At 36.9% G+C, this 19,538-nt stretch overlaps 1 protein-coding gene across 4 annotated transcripts in view; it reads left to right on the top strand.

Moving 5' to 3' along the window:
* LOC111151757 (ribosomal protein S6 kinase B1) overlaps nucleotides 1-19,538 on the top strand; it is a 41,446-nt gene that overhangs the window by 6,114 nt on the left and 15,794 nt on the right. For 3 of the 4 annotated variants that reach the window (XM_022509934.1, XM_022509931.1, XM_022509933.1), the window contains exons 2-10: nucleotides 1,421-1,470; nucleotides 2,478-2,598; nucleotides 4,103-4,171; nucleotides 12,227-12,374; nucleotides 14,453-14,510; nucleotides 15,955-16,055; nucleotides 18,027-18,117; nucleotides 18,280-18,370; nucleotides 18,861-18,968. In XM_022509934.1, coding sequence (XP_022365642.1) covers nucleotides 1,421-1,470; nucleotides 2,478-2,598; nucleotides 4,103-4,171; nucleotides 12,227-12,374; nucleotides 14,453-14,510; nucleotides 15,955-16,055; nucleotides 18,027-18,117; nucleotides 18,280-18,370; nucleotides 18,861-18,968 — 837 coding nt within the window. The remainder of the gene's footprint in view (nucleotides 1-1,420; nucleotides 1,471-2,477; nucleotides 2,599-4,102; nucleotides 4,172-12,226; nucleotides 12,375-14,452; nucleotides 14,511-15,954; nucleotides 16,056-18,026; nucleotides 18,118-18,279; nucleotides 18,371-18,860; nucleotides 18,969-19,538) is intronic. The other variant, XM_022509932.1, reaches the window with a different exon arrangement.

Genomic DNA, 19,538 nt, shown 5'->3' with positions numbered 1-19,538 from the left:
AATTGACTGAGCCACTCAGGCGCACCTTGGTGATGTGTCTTAAGAAATCATTGCCTATCCCAAGATCATGAAGAATTACTCTAGGTTTCTTGTAGGAGTTTTGTAGTTTTAGCTCTTATATTTAGGCCTATGATCAATTTTTTTTTAAGGTTTACTTATTTATTTGAGAGAGAGTATGTACATGCAATGGGAAGGTACAGAGGGAGAGGGAGAGAGAATCCCAAGCAGACTCCATGCTAAGTGTGGAGCCTGATGTAGGGCTCAATCCCACGACCTTGAGATAACTATCAGAGCAGAAACCAAGAGTCTGACATCCAACCAGCTGTGCTAGCCAGGCACCCCAGGCCTGTGATGAATTTTAAGTTAATTTTTTAGTGTGGTGGAATATGGTGTGAAGTAGGGAACTGAAGTAATTTTTTTGCATGTGGATATCCAAATGTTCCAGCACCATTTATTGAAAGACTGTCTCTTTCCCATTGAATTTTCTTGGCATCGTTGTCAAAAATTAGTTAACCATAATGTAAGGGTTTATTTCTGGACTCATTTCTATTTCATTCATCTGTATGTCTGTCCTTATCCCAGTATCTCATTGCCTTCGTTGGTGTTGCTTTGTTGTAAATACATTTTAAAATAAGGAAAGTCAGTTCTCCAACTTTGTTCTCCTTTTTTCAAGATTGTTCTAGCTATTTTGGGTCCCTTGCATTTCTGTATGAATTTTATGGTCAGCTTGTCAATTTCTGTAAGAAAGAAACCTGGGATTTTGATAAGATTGTGTTGAACCTATATACCAGTTTGGTTAGTATAACCATCTTAAACAGTATTAAGTTGTCAGATCCATGAACTTGGAATGTCTTTTATTTAGATCTATACTGTGGTCAGAATAAATGTTCGGCCAGTGTGACTCTTGACAATTTGAGGGTGATGCTTAATTATTTTGCTTTGATCAGCCACATCATACAGTACAGTGTCTTGGACTAGTTGTGGTTACTATAGGCTTAGTTAGGTTGTAGTTACATGTTATGTTAGTCTTGTGTATCAGAATCATATCAGAATAGCACTTTATGTAAATAATTTGATTTAGTAATTCATACTTAAAATATGGTGTCTTTAGTTTCACAATACACAAAATTTATCTTTTGAATAAATGTAATTCTTAAAGGAGCTATCATCCAGTTTTTTTTGTAGATCATTATTGGGTAGCATCAGTAGCGTAACTGTCATAGAAAACTAAAAGTGAAATCCCTGTGGTACTGTGTACCTTATTTTGTTCATCATGACATTTGCCTGTTATTAAAGTATAGAGAATTTTTAAGCTGGTTTATTTCATTCATTTCTCTTTTAGTAGTAGGGTGAAGCATTACATATTTTGATTTTATGTTTATGAGATTATTTATTTTTACAACTTTAACGTATTTTTCAGGGTCAGTTAAATGAAAGCATGGACCATGGGGGAGTTGGACCATATGAACTGTAAGTTTATATGAAAAGATTTCATTGTGCTGTCTTTCTTAACAAGTAGGTTTTATAAGTTCTAGTTTGTAGCCATCATGTGATTCCAGTAATCTGTTCTTAATTATCTAGTCATATATGTAAACTTGGTTTATTGAGTTTAGCTCTAATATAGTAATATATCCAGGTTTTGAGATCATATATAGATTTTAAGAGAAAGATATTCATCCTGATTAACACTAGACTGAATATGAGTCTGAATGGGTTAGAAATTTTTACCAGGTTAATAGAGTCAACTTTCTTACTTAAAAATAAAATTTTTAGAAATGCCTTCAAAGTCAAATGTTTTTTGTTTTGCTTGTAATATGTCATTCATACAGAGATCTCAAGCCATCTTGGGCAAACTCTGTTAAGTGAAAATGGTGATTAATCTGCTCTATACCCCAAACTTAAGTAAAAACCATGGGTTGGGGGTAGACCAAGATCTCTCATATAAAAAGCATTGAAGGGACAAATTGCCACTTAAATGCCACTTTTGGAGTCTTTAAAGCAAGCTAATAGTAGATGTGGAAAGGTGCATGGATACATTCTATTAGCAAGAATTTTTGTAGCATAAAGACTTGAACTAATTGGGTACTTTTACAAAGTTCCCAGATTTTCTGAAGTTGCTAAATGAAGTTGGATTATACCTAGTCTCATAGACATTTTGAATGAACTAAATATGAATAGCCCGAAGACTTTTTTCCTTTGTCAACTTGCTCAATAAACTTGTTCTAATTTATCTTAGTTTGGGGGTGCTTGATGTTTCAAAAAATAAGTAGCATATTCTGTAAATAAGCAGATAAGCAATTATCAAGTCATCCTAATCTTGACTTACCTTGTCATTGAATCATTAGTTTATTTAAAGTCCAGATAGTAAATTTGTTGTTATGTACCTTTTCCTTTTTACTTATTTGGATTAAATTATAGTAAACTGAAGGTAATTTAACTTTTTGAGAATTTACTTTTGGTTTTAATTTTCTTCTCAGTGGCATGGAACATTGTGAGAAATTTGAAATTTCGGAAACTAGTGTGAACAGAGGGCCAGAAAAAATCAGACCAGAATGTTTTGAGCTACTTCGGGTACTTGGTAAAGGGGGCTATGGAAAGGTAGGAAGTATTTTTGAAATAAGAGCTGTTGTCTGTCTTGGGTAGGTTAATTTTTGGTGGGGGATAGGTTAATTTTTTTTTTAATTTTTATTAACATATAATGTATTGTTTGCCCTAGGGGTACAGGTCTGTGAATCATCAGGCTTACACATTTCACAGCACTCACCATAGCACATACCCTCCCCAATGTCCATAACCCAGCCACCCTATCCCTACCCCCACCCCCAGCAACCCTCAGTTTGTTTCGTGAGATTAAGAATCTCTTATGGTTTGTCTCCCTCCCTGGTCCCATCTTGTTTCATTTTTTTGTTCCCTACCCCCATAACCCCCCGCCCTATATATACTTGTTTAGCAGTCCTCTTCAGTCTTTGCTAGCTATCAGCAAAGGATATGATCGCTTAACCTGATATTATTTGGAAGATGTACAGAAGTTCTCTTCCTCCCAACATAAATATAAAAGACTGACACATAATAGGCACTCAGTCAATATTTGTTGAATAAATAAATAGACAACGTTGCCAGTCAAAGTCTGTTATTAGAGGAATCCTTCCTTCTTTTGGTTAAAGGGTATCCTCTATAGGTATTCTCTTAAAAAACAAACCACTCCTTACTTTTAATGGGCATGGCATATTGCTGTTACTGAGATCTAAATCTGAATTGGTTTTCTTTGACTTGCAATATTTGGAGCTTTAGAGTTAGGGAAGCTGAAGAATATAAGAAGGGAGAAGAAAAAGGAGGATAACTGGTTAGCTTCATATTTTGCCCACGTCTTTCTAACTTATGACCTTATCTTTATGTGTGCTGCCCAGGAATATTTATACCTAGCTATTCTTTATCAAAAGGTAGAATTTGGATAACATTTTAGTAGTTAAGTTTAAGAACTATTTATGCTACTGTGTAGTGTTAATTTTTTCATTGCATGACATTTGTAGTTTCTTCTTAGGCTTAAGGACACATTCTGATTTGTTCTAATCATCTTGAATGTGGAACACATGCACTTTGAGTCTCACATTGTTTTAGCTATTGCATGATAAAGTTTTATATAGTTAGCCATTTTAAGGAATAGGTAAACAGTAATTCCTGTCAACTATTATTAAAGTTTTATGTGAAGCAAGAACAGTGGCATTCCTAGAAGAAATTTATAAAATATTTTATAATTTTTACTTTTGGTATTCTGCCTCTGGGAACCCTGATTATAGCTTTTTCCAAGCAAACTTGGATTTTGTGTATGAAGTTATATAGATTACTCATTATTAGATGATCACTGACCGACTTTGCCACCAGATGTCAGCAGACCAAATAGAACAGTCCCATGTTTCTCAGATTTCATTATTAAAGCTTTAATAGTCTGCTCTTTCAGCTTATCATTTTTGCACAGTCTTTGTGTTACTAGTTTTTGTAAGAATATAAACTGTTGTATCTGTTTCCTATAAATAGGAATTAAGGGAGTGTGACTAACCTAGTTTAGCTTTTAGTAACAAACACTTTTTTATTTTTTATCCAGGTTTTTCAAGTACGAAAAGTAACAGGAGCAAATACTGGGAAAATATTTGCCATGAAGGTGCTTAAAAAGGTGATTCCTTCCCTCCTTTTTGGTCCTTTTTCCTTTTTTTTTTTTTTTTTTTTTTTTAAGTAGCTCCATGCCCAGCATAGGGGGTGAACTCCATGACCCTCAGATCAAGAATTGCATGCTCCACTGAGCCAGCCAGGCATCTCTCCCCAACTTTATTGTTAACTGCTATAAAATCCACATTTTGGCCTAAAATTCTCAGTCAAGAAAATCTATTTCTAACACAATACTACAAGTCCTCTTAGAATGTGAGGTATGTTTCATTATTGGTATTCATGTTTTCTGCTTAGTGAACATGGAGAGGAGAGCTCTTTTAATTTTCCTCTGAGGTAACTCTTTTAGCTCTTTGTTCTGGTCTCCATTTCTAAGTAATAAGCATGTTCTGCTGTCACTTAATATAGCAGTTTTGAAATATGTATTGATTTCCACTCTATTCTCTTTTACTTCTTCCTCCCTTCTCCCCATATTCTGATTTTGCTTCATTTCCTTTGAGTCTGCTGTTGTCTTCTCATGCCTTCCAACAACTCTGTTTAGGTCAATGTTCTATGGTCCCACTTACTAGGTTGTCTATCAGTTCCATTTATTTTCCTGTAGATATCCCATCAAAACCTTCTGTCCTCCATTCCTATCTGTATTGGTAGCTCTGGAGGCATAGCTGCCATTACTGGACTTTGGTCACAATCCTTGGAATCCCCTTGGCTCCATCAGTGTTGGATTCTTTGTGTCCTGGATCCCATATCTTCCTTTATCGTAGTTTATTCCATTGTTCCCTCTTGTGGTGACCATCTACCAGTGGCTTCCTGAGCCAAAGGCAGACACTTAACTGTCTGAGCTCCCCAGGCACTCCCAATTCCCATTTCTTTAGAGATCTATTTTTCTTATTTATTTATTTATTTGTATATTTAACGTCTTTTAAAAAAAAGATTTTATTTATTTATTTGTCAGGGCTGGGGAAGAGAGCACAAGCAGGGGGAGGGGCAGGCAGAGGGAAAAGCAGGTTCCCCGCTGAGCAAGGAGCCAGATGTGGGACTCAGTTCCAGGACCCTGGGATCATGACCTGAGCCAAAGGCAGGCACTTAATGCACTGAGCCACACAGGTGTCCCTAGAGATCTATTTTTCTTTTAAAATATCTAAAATTTTCTTTAGTTTCTGTTCTAAATTTTTTACAGTGGTGTATTTATCTTCCTTTGATTCTTATTATTTTCTTTATTTTTACTCTTTGAATCTTGAGAGTTCCAGTCCTTTAATCTGTGGGAGGTTTTCTTTTTTTTTTTTTTTTTTTTTTTTTTTTAAAGATTTTTTTTATTTATTCGACAGAGAGATCACAAGTAGGGAGAGAGGCAGGCAGAGAGAGAGGAGGAAGCAGGCTCTCCGCCGAGCAGAGAGCCCGATGCGGGGCTCGATCCCAGGACCCTGAGATCATGACCCGAGCCGAAGGCAGCGGCTTAACCCACTGAGCCACCCAGGCGCCCCTGTGGGAGGTTTTCTTAAATGATCTCTGATAATTTCCCCCTCTACTATTTTCTCTTCTTGGATTTATAGTTAGTTGGATATTGGACCTCCTGGACTGATCATCTATTTTTCTTATCTTTTTCATTTGTCTGCTTCTTTGTCTTTTTGTTTACTTTCTGAGATTTTTCTAGAAATTTGTTTTCTAATCCTTTTACTGATTTTTTTAAGCTATAATATTTATGGTTCCTCGGAGCTTTGCCATTTTTTCTTTTTCTTTTATTTATTTATTTTTTAAAAAAGATTTTCTATTTATTTGAGATGGAGCACAAGTGGGGCAGTGTATCAGAGGGAGAGGGAGAAGCAGACTCTTAGCCGAGCAGGGAGCCTGACATGGGGCTTAGTCCCAGGACCCTGAGGTCATAACCCAAGCTGAAGGTAGACACTTAACTGACTTTTTCTTTTTATAGCAACTGTTTTATGAGTACATTATCTTATCTTATTCCTCTGAGGGTATTAATGATAATTCTTTGAAATGTCCTTTTTTTCTAGGCATTAGATCTCTTTTCTAAGTTCCTGTTTTCTTTAAGTATGATTTAGTCTCTTTCTTCCATGTCAGAGGTCTTCTTTAGATGCCTGGTGTCCTTTACTGATTGTTCATATTTAAGAGTAAAACTCTGAAAAGCTGATCAGAAGTTCCATCTGTGTAGGAAGGCATGTGGTTAGCTGGCAATTGACTGAGAACCTCCAAATATCATTTTCTGTAGTCAGTTGGTGCTGACAAAGATCCTCTATTCTTTTGCATAGAAAAAGCATCCTGGAGCTGGATGGGAGAGAAGAGATGAAGATCTTAACCTTCCAATACGCAGACCTTCACTGAAGTCAAGTTTTTACTTTAGCACTTCACTCTTTATCTGATATTTCACTCTTTTTTTTTTTTTCTTGGAGAGTACACCTTTCCAAGTGCTAGTAATCTACCTATTTTTAGTCCTCTACCTTCTGCCTTCTGCAGTCCCTAATGACTTTTTCCTTTCTTGCTTTTTATTTTTGTCTCCAATTTTTGAACCTACTAGGGTTCTATAGATGGAATCAACTTCTTTTGAGTTCTCTGTGCAGGCATTTAGGTTTGATCATATTCTACTCCACTGAGTCATGTACCATTGCTTTATCCCACTCTGTTTTCTTTACCTCCTGATGTGTGGAGTTAAATGCATTTCCTAGTTTTATTGAAAATGGGTTATGTGTGTTTGGTTTCTTGTTCTTTTTGTTTGGGATTAATTTCTGGAAAGATCACACTGTCTTAAAACAAGTCTTAGTAGAAAACTGTATTAAAAGACAATCAAAACGACTTTTAACAAAAATTACAAGGTTTGTAATACTTCAGTCTTTATCTTCCTTATTTTTACTTAAGCATTATACATGACTTATTAATTTAAAAGCTGAGGAACAAATAGGACCACAACTTTATTGGTGATTGTCTTTTTTTTTTTAATTTGTTTGTTTGTTTATTTAAGTAATCTCTACACCCAACGTGGGGCTTGAACTCATGACCCAAAATTAAGAGTCACATGCTGTTCTGACTGAGCCAGCTGAAATCACCCCTGGTGATTGTTTTAAAAGAAGCAGTTTAGATATTCTGAACTTTACTTTCTGTATTAATAAGTCAGTACTAATCTGCTATCTGGCTTTCCCATTGGAATCATTTGAGATTAATGATGGAGATAATAAAATAATGCTTGTCCTAGAAATGTTGAAAGAAGTACTGGTCAAGATTCTTAGGTTAATTTATTCCTTTTGATATATTTTATAATCAAGGCTGACCATAATTAGTCACAATTCTGTCTTGAGTCAAATATGTTTCTGGCATGGGCACCTTAAATGAAAAGAAGAGGGTGTTGTTTTTCCACTGATGGTGGATAGGCACAGTGTACTGGGAAATCCATAGACTTAATTATTGCTAAATGTTAGACGTCCTTTTTGGCCCCAGGTATCTAAGACCTAACTTGCTTGCCTCTTCATGTGCTTAGTTACCACTCCCTCCCAATCTCAGGGTTTTTCTTTCCCCAAGCGTGGCTAGAGAGTCAGATGCTGTTTAATGTTTTCCTTGCTGTCCCTGAAAACAAGCTCACAGTATAAATAATGAAAGTGAAGAGGTGCTAGGGTTAAGTCCAGAATTTTAATTCCTAACTAGATGACGGTATGCTGCCTTCAAGCTTCTTTATTCTGATTTTATTATTATTAACCCTCTTGAACTCGGTATGTGGTAAGAACATGTCTTTTTCCAGCCTTGAAGATGAAATCAGAGTAGAACCACATGTCTCTTTTTTTTTTTAAATTTTATTTATTTATTTGACAGAGATCACAAGTAGGCAGAGAGGCAGGCAGAGAGAGAGGAGGAAGCAGGCTTCCCGCTGAGCAGAGAGCCCGATGTGGGGCTCGATCCCAGGACCCTGGGATCATGACCTGAGCCGAAGGCAGAGGCTTTAACTCACTGAGCCACCCAGGCTCCCCGCACATGTCTCTTTATCTTAAATGGTGTTTACATCTGGACAGTTTGTCTGAATTTTTCAGTTCTTCTGGGATTTTTTTTTTTACAAGAATGGTACTACTTGGGTATTTTCTCAGGGTGGAATGTTGAGGAAAAGACTCTCTTTCCTACCAGTTGCAACCAAGATGGACCCTGGAAGCAAAGTACTGTTGCCCATGGCATTAGTTTAGCCCACACTGTAAATTTTAGACTGTTTGGCTAAAGGCTTGTGGTTAACAGATTGGTCATACTTGTTTCATTCCTTCTTTTATTGAATCAGTTAAGAACTGGTAATGTGCCAGGCATTATGCTAGATACTAAGATTTAGCATTTGAGGCAAATGTGGTCTCTCCCTCTCACTCTGCTTACCATATAATTCAAGGGAAGAATTGTTAAGCTTATTCTTACAATTTTTTTTTCTATCTTGTGGTCAAAATCCTTTCTACTTTGAGGTTGAAACCTCCCTCAGTATTTATCATTCTTTTTTCTCACTTCTAAACCTTGTCATCCTGTATATCTTTGCTGTCCTTATATTAAATAAGTTATCAGTAGCCCAGCCTTCTAATTCCCTGATCTCAACTCTATCAGCTTTCACCTCCATTCCACTTTACCAGCCCCCATGGCTGTATTCTCCACCTCTGAAGTGTTCGACTATAATAGAACAATAACTTTCTCACTTCTTTATTCTCACAATGCTTGGTCTTTGGCTCTCAACCTTTTAGTTCTTTGACCGTTTTGGGGTTTTTTTTTTGCTAAAGTTCTTAACCCCCTTCTTTTTTTTTTTTTTTTTAAAGATTTTATTTATTTATTTGACAGAGAGATCACAAGCAGGCAGAGAGGCAGGCAGAGAGAGAGGAGGAAGCAGGCTCCCTGCCGAGCAGAGAGCCCGATGCGGGGCTCGATCCCAGGACTCCGAGATCACGACCCGAGCCAAAGGCAGCGGCTCAACCCACTGAGCCACCCAGGCGCCCCTCTTAACCCCCTTCTTATTTCACTTTATTCTGAATCTGGTGTAATCAGCATGATCTGCCGTTTTAGTTCTTGCTAGCCCCATTGACCTTATGTTTAGGAAAGTCCTACTCCTAATAGTTCAGTTGTTAATATTCCTTTATTCTTTTATCTCAGCTACTGAGCATTGTTGGCAGAAATCACATAATATTATAGATTGCTGCTAGGACAAATTCATAGTACCCAAATCATTTGGACCCTAAGTATTCATCAGCTTTTTCTCTCTCTCTCTCTCTCTTTTTTAAGATTTTATTTATTTATTTGACAGAGAGAGATAAAGAGGGCACAAGCAGGGAGAGTGTTAGGCAGAGGGAGACGGAGAGGCAGGCTCCCTGCTCGATGTGGGGCTCGATCCCAGGACCCTGGAATCATGACCTGAGCCAAACGCAGACACTTAACTGACTGAGCCACCCAGGTGCCCCACCAACTTTTTTTCTCCATGTCCCCAGACAACTTTCATTTTCTATAACTGCTATCAGTCCCTCTTAACTCTTTAGTACACTGCCTCTCCCTATTTGAGGCTGTCACATGTGATTTCCTTCCACTTCCTGTTCTAATCCCTACCCCTCATACCATATTAATCTGCATTTTTACTTGTCTTTACTTCCTTCTCTCCAGTGTTTAGTAGGAGATGTATTCCTCCTCCTTTCCAAGGTTAAGCCCTCTGCTTATGTTTTGGATCCCATCCCTTTCTGCCTGTTAGGGCTCTTTGTCACTTCTTTCTGTTTTTCCATCCTCTGTCCTGACTTCTTTTTTTGTTTACGTATATTCATGCTTTTGCCATATTTAGTAAAACAGATCCTTCTTTCATACAAAGTCTTTCGATAGTTTCTACCCTCTTTGCCTTTTTAGCTGAGTTTCTTGAGAAGTCATGTTTTATTATTTTTTTCATTCACTCTATTTTGACTTAATGACTCTACCATTTCAATGAAACTCTTGTCACCACCAATCTCCTAATGGCTGAATTCAGTGGTCTTTACTTAATTCATCCTTAATTTACCTCTCTTACATTGAAGCTAAGAAAACTCTGTTTTGTTTACTTACGTGATTCTATTTACTAATTTTTTTAAATTAAAGATTTATTTATTTATAAGAAATTTATAAATAAATTTATTTTTACTTGTGATCTGACAGACAGATCACAAGTAGGCACAGAGACAGGCAGAGAGATAGGTGGAAGCAGGCTCCCCACTGAGCAGAAAGCACGATGTGCGGCTCGATTCCAGGACCCTGAGATGATGACCCGAGCCAAAGGCAGAGGCTTTAACCCACTGAGCCACCCAGGCGCCCCTATTTAGTTGCATTTATGTATTTCTGTTGTGTTCACAGTTTTATTTCCCTCACCCATCCTTGTTGATTTATTTTTGGAATATATAAAACATTAGCATGGTTCAGAATTCAAAAACCCCCATTTTATAATCACAATAATATTTGATTTAGGTAACAGAAAAAAAAAACTTTAGGTAAGCTAAAAGCGTTGAGGCTTTACTCAGAAGGTGTTCTCAGAAGTCTAGTCCTATTACTTTTTTTTTACCTTTCCACTGTCATAAGCTTTTGGTTTATCTTAGTTATCTTATTGAAGATATAAGGAGATACACATACATATTCTTATCTTCCCTTTCTGACACAAAAGGTGGTATACTATAATACTGTTATGCCATGTATGCTCTTTTGTACCTTGGTTTCACAGAGAAATTCCCCATTCTTTTTAAAGCTTTTTTTACACATTAGGTAGATAGTCCATAGGTTTTTATCTAGTATTCTATACATGGCCATTTAAGTTGTTTAATTGCACTTTTACGAATAATATTGCAACTACTAATCTTGTGTATATGCTTTTTCATGTTACTGGAGATGTACCAGAACTTAGTCCTAGAATTTAGACCTAACATATCCAAAATAATGCATCATTTTCCCAAAACTCTTTTGATTTTCATTTCCTGTTATTGAATGATAACCATTGTCCTTTTAATTATGCAGAAACCATGGCATCATCATTTCTTCTCAACCTAGTCAGCAAGTGCTGATACCTTTTTCTTTTTTCCCACCTTCCTTTTCTCTTTCTTTCTTTTTAAGAGAGGTGGGGTGGGGAGGGGTAGAGGGAGAGAATCTTAAGTAGGCTCCATGACCAACGTGGAGCCCAATGTAGGGCTCAGTCTAACCACCCCGAGATCATGACCAGAGCCGCCAAAATCAAGAATTGGACGTTTAACCAACTGAACCACCCAGGTGCCCCCCACCTTCATTTTTTTAGGTACAGGTCTTACTTAATTTAGTTTACTGTATTAGCCTCCCAGCTGGTCTCATTTCTTCCCTAAAACTCCAAACTACTACTAAAACTGTCTTAAAGCCAAAGATTACTCATTTTCAGAACCTCAACATTTTTCCTCTGCCTCTGAGATAAGATTCAAGCGCTTTTGCCTAGGTACCTAGGCCTTCCATTTCCTGGTCTCCACCTACAACACCAGCCTAATGTCTAGTCACTTCTAACCGTACTGAACTACTTATAGATTACCTAGACATGTCCTGTCAAGCCTGTTTTGCACTGGAAATGCTTTTTTTATCCTCTGTGTTTCATTTTAATAATTTTTCATCATACAGTTTAGGTATTGCTACCTCCCAGAACACTTCTTGCCATGTCAGCTGTAGTTCCTCTATTCTCCCATAGCACCTTGGGTTTACCTGCATTGACTTCTCTCTTTTCCCTGAGACTTTGGACTCCTAATAGCTGGAGACTTCTGTTCGTTCTTCTTTCTTATTACAGAGCCTGGAGCATAGTAGACATAGAATAATTAGTGAACATATGAATAAACTTCATCTGTTTACATTTTTTAAAAAGGTATCTTTAGGTTGTTATTTACATGTTTGGTGCAAAAAATCCAAACAGTGCAGATATATATAAGAAGTGAATGTCTTCCATTATTCCTATCTCAGTCTCTGGTGGGAACTATAATTAAATTAATTATATTAAATATTAAACTATTGGCAAGAAGAGCACAAAATAGAATTTCCAGTTACTATAGAATAAAAATGTCTACTGTTTTGTTCTTATAGATCATCTCTTTTCCTTTAGGCAATGATAGTAAGAAATGCTAAAGATACAGCTCATACAAAAGCAGAACGGAATATTCTGGAGGAAGTAAAGCATCCCTTCATTGTGGATTTAATTTATGCCTTTCAGACTGGTGGAAAACTCTACCTCATCCTTGAGTATCTCAGCGGTCAGTACACTCAGTTTGGTGTAATTATTTGCATTTGCTCCAGAAACTGGGTTAAACATTATTTTCCAATGGAAAAATGCTTTTTCCCCAGTGTGATTAAATAGTTCTTAAAATTGACAAATACATTGACATAAGGAATTTAGATGTGACTATGTGTTTCTTTTTGCAGACAAATATGAAGAACTTTAAAGGTTAGGTTTTTTTCCCCATCTGTAAAATTTTATCTTAATCCTAATCCCTTTGTCCTCATACTTAAAATAACAAACACTTAATTGATACAGAGCCATCACATTGACTATGCTGGGGTAAGATACTATAATTCCAATGAACTATCAAAGCATTTCTAAACTCAAATGGAAAACTTACTGAGAGTATTTAAGATATTGAGTATTTTCAAAATTGCATCTCTAAACAGAGTTTTTTGGTTAGATGTAGCTTTTTTGTTAGACTATGCAGTTTACATAGGAAGACATCCACAATTTCCAGGGATTACTACCTCCTCAAACCTTGTTGCTTATCATTTCTAAATCACAGATATCTATTTCCAGCCAAGATATCTGAGTTTTCTGAAAAAGAGGTTCCACAGTGGCCTGTAACACGGAACAGAAAGATGCAGAATTTAGCAACTTTTTTGTGACTGTTGTTGCTGTTTTTTGAGTAACTTTATTTTGACAATTTCAGATTTATACAGAAAAGTTGCATAAATAGTACAAAGACTTCCCACATATCCTTCACCTAGATTCCCCAAGTGTTTTCATTTTACAGTTGTTTTGTTTCATCCTTCTTTTCTCTCCTTCTGTATATGTATACATATATATGTGTGTGTATATATATATGTGTGTGTGTGTATGTATATATATATACATGTATATGTATAAACACACTTTTTTTTTCTGGATTGCTTAAGCGAGTGTTTCAGACATGATTTCCCATTACCCCTAAATGCTCCAGTTTATATTTTCTAAAATTAATGACAGTATCTTAACTCTACTAAAGTTATCAAAACTGGAAATTAACATTGATACAGTAATATCTCTCAGTTCCCTTTAACCTAAACAGTTCCTCAGTCTTTATCTTTTGTGACCTTAACATTTTTGAAGAATATAGGCCAGTTATTTTGTAGAATGCACCAATTTGGGCTTATCTGATGTATCCTCAAGATTAGATTCAGGTTATGCATTTGGGGAGGACCATCGAAGTGACATTGTGTCTTCTGTCAGATCAGGAGGTACATGATGTTATATCTTTGTCCCATTGCTGTTGATGTTCACTTTGATCACATTTATAAGGTGGTGTTGGCCAGTTTTTCCCCTGGTGAAGTTTACCCTTTGTAATGAATAAGTATCTTGAGATACTTTGGGTTTATCGAAATATCTTGTCTCTCATCAAGCTTTCACATACAGTTTTAGCATTCATTGATTCTTGCTTGAAACAATTAACTGTAATGTTTGCCAAGTGATTTTTCTTATTCCATCATGCCTCATTCATTTATTTGGCATTCTGCTGTAACAAAGAGCTTTTCCTTCTCTCCCATTTTAAAACCTAATTTATTGATCTCTTCATTGATTTATATTATTGCTGGCTCATGTATTCTAAGATTATTCAATGGGATATAAGTCATTATTATCTTGATATTCAAAACAGTGCCATGCTTTTAATAAAGCTGCTGCTAGATTCATCTAGATTAAGAGATCTGAAAATACGGAATAAGGGCATTCACTAATTGTAAGGGTGGCTTAATTATATACTAACATTTTTCTGCTTAGGATAAAATGTGAGAGAAGTTTTAACCAAGATTACTTTTTTAACCTCAAGTCTGGAATCTTTTAACTATTTTGACGTTTAAAGATGTAAAACCTAGAATTCCAAAACATAGTTTTCACATAAGAATAAGAACACTGCAAAAATAGAATCCTGAAAACTTAGTTTTAAACCTATAGTTTTTAGGATCTGTTTTTTAGTTTTAAGGAACTGATATCTTTTAACTGTAGTTAAAAGAGAAAGCACAACCTTCTCATTAGAAATGGGTTGGAAATGAAGATTGTTTTATTTCTAAGGCCTTTTCCTTTTCTTCACAGGAGGAGAATTATTTATGCAGTTAGAAAGAGAGGGAATATTTATGGAAGACACAGCCTGGTAAGTGAAATTTTTGCAGTTGCATGGATTCAGGTAATGATTCATATAATTAAAAGCAAAGCCCTTTTCCCACTGTGGATAGCCAAATGATTCAGTAAATTGTTCTGGAGCCAGTCAGTCACTCAGGACTTCAAGGGGGAGAAGTATCTTTGGGATGGGGCAGCTTTTGGAGGTCACATCATTCCTTTGCCCCCAGGCCTTGGGTGGAACGCTCTTCACGCCAGTTCCTAACAGAACCATTCTCACTGGGGCTTTCTTTCCTTGAATTGGTAAGCTGCCTGCCTTGGCTGTGGGTGAGTGTGGTTTTCCGGTGAAACTTTATGTCTGGAACAATGGAAAGTATCAGAAATCATCTCCTCTTTTTTTTTAGACTTTCCAGTTCCCAAGGTGCAGTCTTAGGGAGGTGATAAGCCGGCACACATCATCTGTGGATTGATTCTATGGCCAGGATGGGATCTACCCTTATATTTCTTAAGATGGCATCTGCTTCAAATTAAAAATATACACATCCTTTTGTGAGATGACAGTATTGGGTAACAATCAGTTTATCCTACACATTAATTGAATAGAAAACACTTAAATGTTTTTTTCTACCTTAATTACCAAACTGCATTCCATTGTTTAATTTCAGGCTTTTTCTAACACAGAAGCTGCATTTAAGAGCCTTAGGGATGAAGTACCCTTTTTTGGAGGAGGCTCTCTGAGCCGTGTTGGAGGCTGTATTTGTGGTCCTGCTGGCTGTGAAACTGCCTCAGTCCTCTAGGACACACCCTCTCCATCCTGGAGTAATCTGCAGGATTGCAACATTGTTATGCAGCCAGTATTGCAGTGCCTTGTGCTTTTCGAATCCAGACAGGGTTGACTCAGCCCTTTATTCTTTTGAGGTAGATAAATTTGAGTGTCACACAGTTTATAGTTGTGGGCTGGCTGGCAGGAGGGAGGGCAGATACTGTGGGCATGAACTGTATATAAATATGCAGCTGTATTAAGGGATGAGTGGGCTTCTAAGGGTCAGATTATTTATAAGGTATCTTTCGAAACTAAGACTTGATCTCTGAGAATAACAAAGTTCCTGTGTCCTATGGGATTTTAAAATTGGGGGTGGGTGGGAGAAATTTGCTTTGATCTGAATGACTATTGTCCTAATTCCTATTAGGAACAGAACAAAAACCAGTGACAGTTTGGCATATTCTGGACTTTTTTGCAATTAGTAGTATGTTCTAAAGAAATAAAACATTTTATAGTTTCACTAAATAAGTGAAACATAAATGTCACCATGCCTTTTGGCAGCATCCTATGTCATCTCTTTCCCCCATCCCCGCCCCCATCCCCACTAATTTGGTCTTTGGTGCATGTCTATTTCTTTCAAGGAATTTTGCTCCATACATAAACTGCTTTGAGTATATTACTCTTTTTAATTTTATTAAATCACTTTTGTTTCCAGCTTTTACTTGGCAGAAATCTCCATGGCTTTGGGGCATTTACATCAAAAGGGGATCATCTACAGAGACCTGAAGCCGGAGAATATCATGCTTAATCACCAAGGTGGAGATATACCGTAAACAATTCTATAGTAAATAATCATCTTAAAATCCTCCCACCCAGGTCATGGTCATTTTCAAAGCCCCATAGTCATGTAACTTCTGTTATACACTCCTCCCTCAGAATTTATGGCATCATAATGCTTGCTGAGATTTAAGTATTTAGATAATTGTGATTGATGAGATTAGAGGAAGTTAGGAATAACTGACCACTTAACTGTGTTTTCGGGTTTAATCCTTGCTCTTTATAGCTTATCATTCTTTTGAAATCTTTACATAACATGTGGTGATCCAAAAGCCAGTCCCAACTTTAGTTTTGGTTTGTCCCTTAAATTGGAAAGTAGATCTTAACCCTATAGATTGAGTTTTCCGTAATGAAAAAAATGCATAAATATTAGAAGCAGTACTTTTTATGATAAATTTTATTAATGCTGTAAAAAAGGATTAGAATTGAACCACAATATTTGATGTAGCCTTGGAAAGAAAATGTTGAGTAGGCATCAGTTTATTCTTGGTGTTCATAACAACAAACATAAAAATCAAAGGCCCATACTCTGTGCAGCTGTATGTAGAGCAGACTGAGTCTTGATTACAACTGCATGCTGCTAGAGGCAGTTTGATTTATGCACGAGTAATCTGGGCTCGGTAGACTTCTCAGGTCACTCATACCCCAGAGGAGCAACCAGCCAGCCAGGCTGTCGGGGTGCTGTCAGGGTGCCTTCGGTGTCTACAAAATGATACATGAGGTAGTTAAGGGTTTTAAATTCTTGGACAGGAAATGGTGTGGACAACTGATGCTAATATGAATATGTTTCAAATTGTGCTTTTTTTCTCGGTTTCCCTTTTTTTTTTTTTTTAGGAGAAATGCTACTTAACCAAGTACATCATGGGAATCTATGTATCTCTGTCCCTCCCAGTTCCACTCCCATCCCCCCACACTTGGATTCTGACTCTGAATTCTAAGGCAAAGGATAGAATAGGGAAGTGACTAGTTAACTTCTTTGATCCATAATGCTGTGTCAGGTGGTTCTGTGAAAATAAAGGTCATATTTTTTTGTATGTCAGAGTATCAGTAAGCCATTACCTTTTCTTTTCTCTGAAATAAACCTGGAATAGTAGGGTTCCTGGGGTGGTTGAACCACTCTATATCTAATAACATTTCAGTAAAGCTAAGCTTGAACTGCAATGTTCTTTGTGTAAGGTGGTGAGTTTTTTACTTTTTGGATTAGAGATGACAGTCCCTTGCCATAGCAATTTCATTTCTTTTTCTGAATTGGCAGTATTGGCAGAATAAGCCAACTTGTTAGAGTGATTTCCTGAGACCATTTAAAAAACTGTCCAGTCACAGTTCACTGTGGTAAAAAGTTATATATTTGAAGTATAGTGTCAGACTTTTAAATGATGCAACATATTTTTATAAGAGTTTGTGTACTTAAACCAGACTTTTTTTTTAAAGATTTTATTTATTTATTTGATAGACAGAGATCACAAGTAGGCAGAGAGGTGGGCAGAGAGAGAGAGGAGGAAGCAGGCTCCCCGCTGAGCAGAGAGCCTGATGCTGGGGTCCATCCCAGGACGCCGGGATCATGACCTGAGCTGAAGGCAGAGGCTTTAACCCACTGAGCCATCCAGGCGCCCCTTAAACCAGACTTTAGAGAATTTTTCTTGAAGGCTTGCTTTCTCAGGATGGTAGAGGATTCTAGGTATAGGTAAAGATAGAGCTTTGGAAAAACTGTTTTACTTTTTTCTCTATTTTCCCTTTATATTATATCATTGGCCAAAAATGACTGTGTTAGCTTTAAAAAGTTAGCATCCCATATTATGGATGGCACCTTGCTAGTTGTTTGTATCTTCAACAAATATTTAAGGCAGAAAATGTTAAATGGAAGAATAGATTATTGTCTTGTATGATACATTCAAACACTGCACATGCTTAGAATTCTCAGAATAACCATGCTGTGATCTTTCATTGTAGGTCATGTGAAACTAACAGACTTTGGACTATGCAAAGAATCTATTCACGATGGAACAGTCACACACACATTTTGTGGAACAATAGAATACATGTGAGCTGCATGTTGCAAGAAATACAACTGGTTTGAGGGGTGATAGCTAACTTTTACCTGGTTTATGTAGGACCATTGGCTCCGTATATTGTTTTTAAACTTCTAATTCAAATGATATGCAAATGGGTGAATTTTTTAGGCGTATTATTTTTCTCATTGTAGGGCCCCTGAAATCTTGATGAGAAGTGGCCACAATCGTGCTGTGGATTGGTGGAGTTTGGGAGCATTAATGTATGACATGCTGACTGGAGCAGTAGGTGCACAGTTAAAAGCTGCATGTATTATGGTCTGTGCTGAGTAGTTATTAAATCATTATGGCAAGAGACCTTTCCTGTGCTTTTTAAAAATGTTACTGATGGAGTTATTAAAAAAAAAAATTAACACTAATATGCTTTGTTGGTAGTAGTATGGGCCCTGTACTTTTAAAAACATTTTTGTTTAAATGATCTGTCATGTCAGTCCTGTGAAATAGGTATAAAATAGATACTGCCCTTATTTTATAAAAAGAGAAAGTAAAGCATAAAATCACAGGGCTCACCTATTACCACACAGAGGTAAAGTGGAAACCCAGTTTCTTCTGAGATGTTACTATTTCTTCTGTCACATTGCTTAAAAACTATAGATCTTTAGCAGTCAGCCCATATCACAGCATACATATCTGATCTTTATGCATAACTGACTAATTCAGGAAATGGATGATTTTATTTAATATGCTAATTTTTCTCACTCTTTTCTACTCATAGCCCCCATTCACTGGGGAGAACAGAAAGAAAACAATTGACAAAATCCTCAAATGTAAACTCAATTTGCCTCCCTACCTCACACAAGAAGCCAGAGATCTGCTTAAAAAGGTAGGACATGAGGCGCGCTTGGGTGGCTCAGTCAGTTAAGTGTCTGCCTTTGGCTTGGGTCATGATCTTGGGGTCCTGGGATCAAGCACAGTGTCAGGCTCCCTGCTCAGCAGGAGTCTGCTTCTCCCTCTCCCTCCCTGCACTCAGTCTCTCTCAAATAAATAAATAAATAAGTCTTTTTTTTTTTTTTTAAAAAGGTAGGACATGAAATGATAACCCTCAACTACTGGAATTTAATAGATTTGAACATACATTTTATTTTATTTTATTTTTTAAGATTTATTTATTTATTTGACAGATAGATCACAAGTAGGTAGAGAGGCAGTCAGAGAGGGAGGGGGAAGCAAGCTCCCTGCTGAACAGAGAGCCCGATGTGGGGCTCGATCCCAGAACCCTGGGATCATGACCTGACCCGAAGGCAGAGGTTTAACCCACTGAGCCACCCAGGCACCCCTGAACATACATTTTAAATAAAGAATCATATATATTAATCAAAACACCTACAGTTTTTGCAGGTAAAGTACACATTTTTTAAAGATTTTCTTTCCTTGGGGTGCCTGGGTGGCTCAG

The sequence above is a fragment of the Enhydra lutris genome, unplaced genomic scaffold, assembly GCF_002288905.1.
Source record: "Enhydra lutris kenyoni isolate GAN:26980312 unplaced genomic scaffold, ASM228890v2 scaffoldscaffold26, whole genome shotgun sequence".
In the NCBI taxonomy this organism is placed as follows: Eukaryota; Metazoa; Chordata; class Mammalia; order Carnivora; family Mustelidae; genus Enhydra; species Enhydra lutris.
This window is presented reverse-complemented; position numbering and strand designations above follow the sequence as displayed.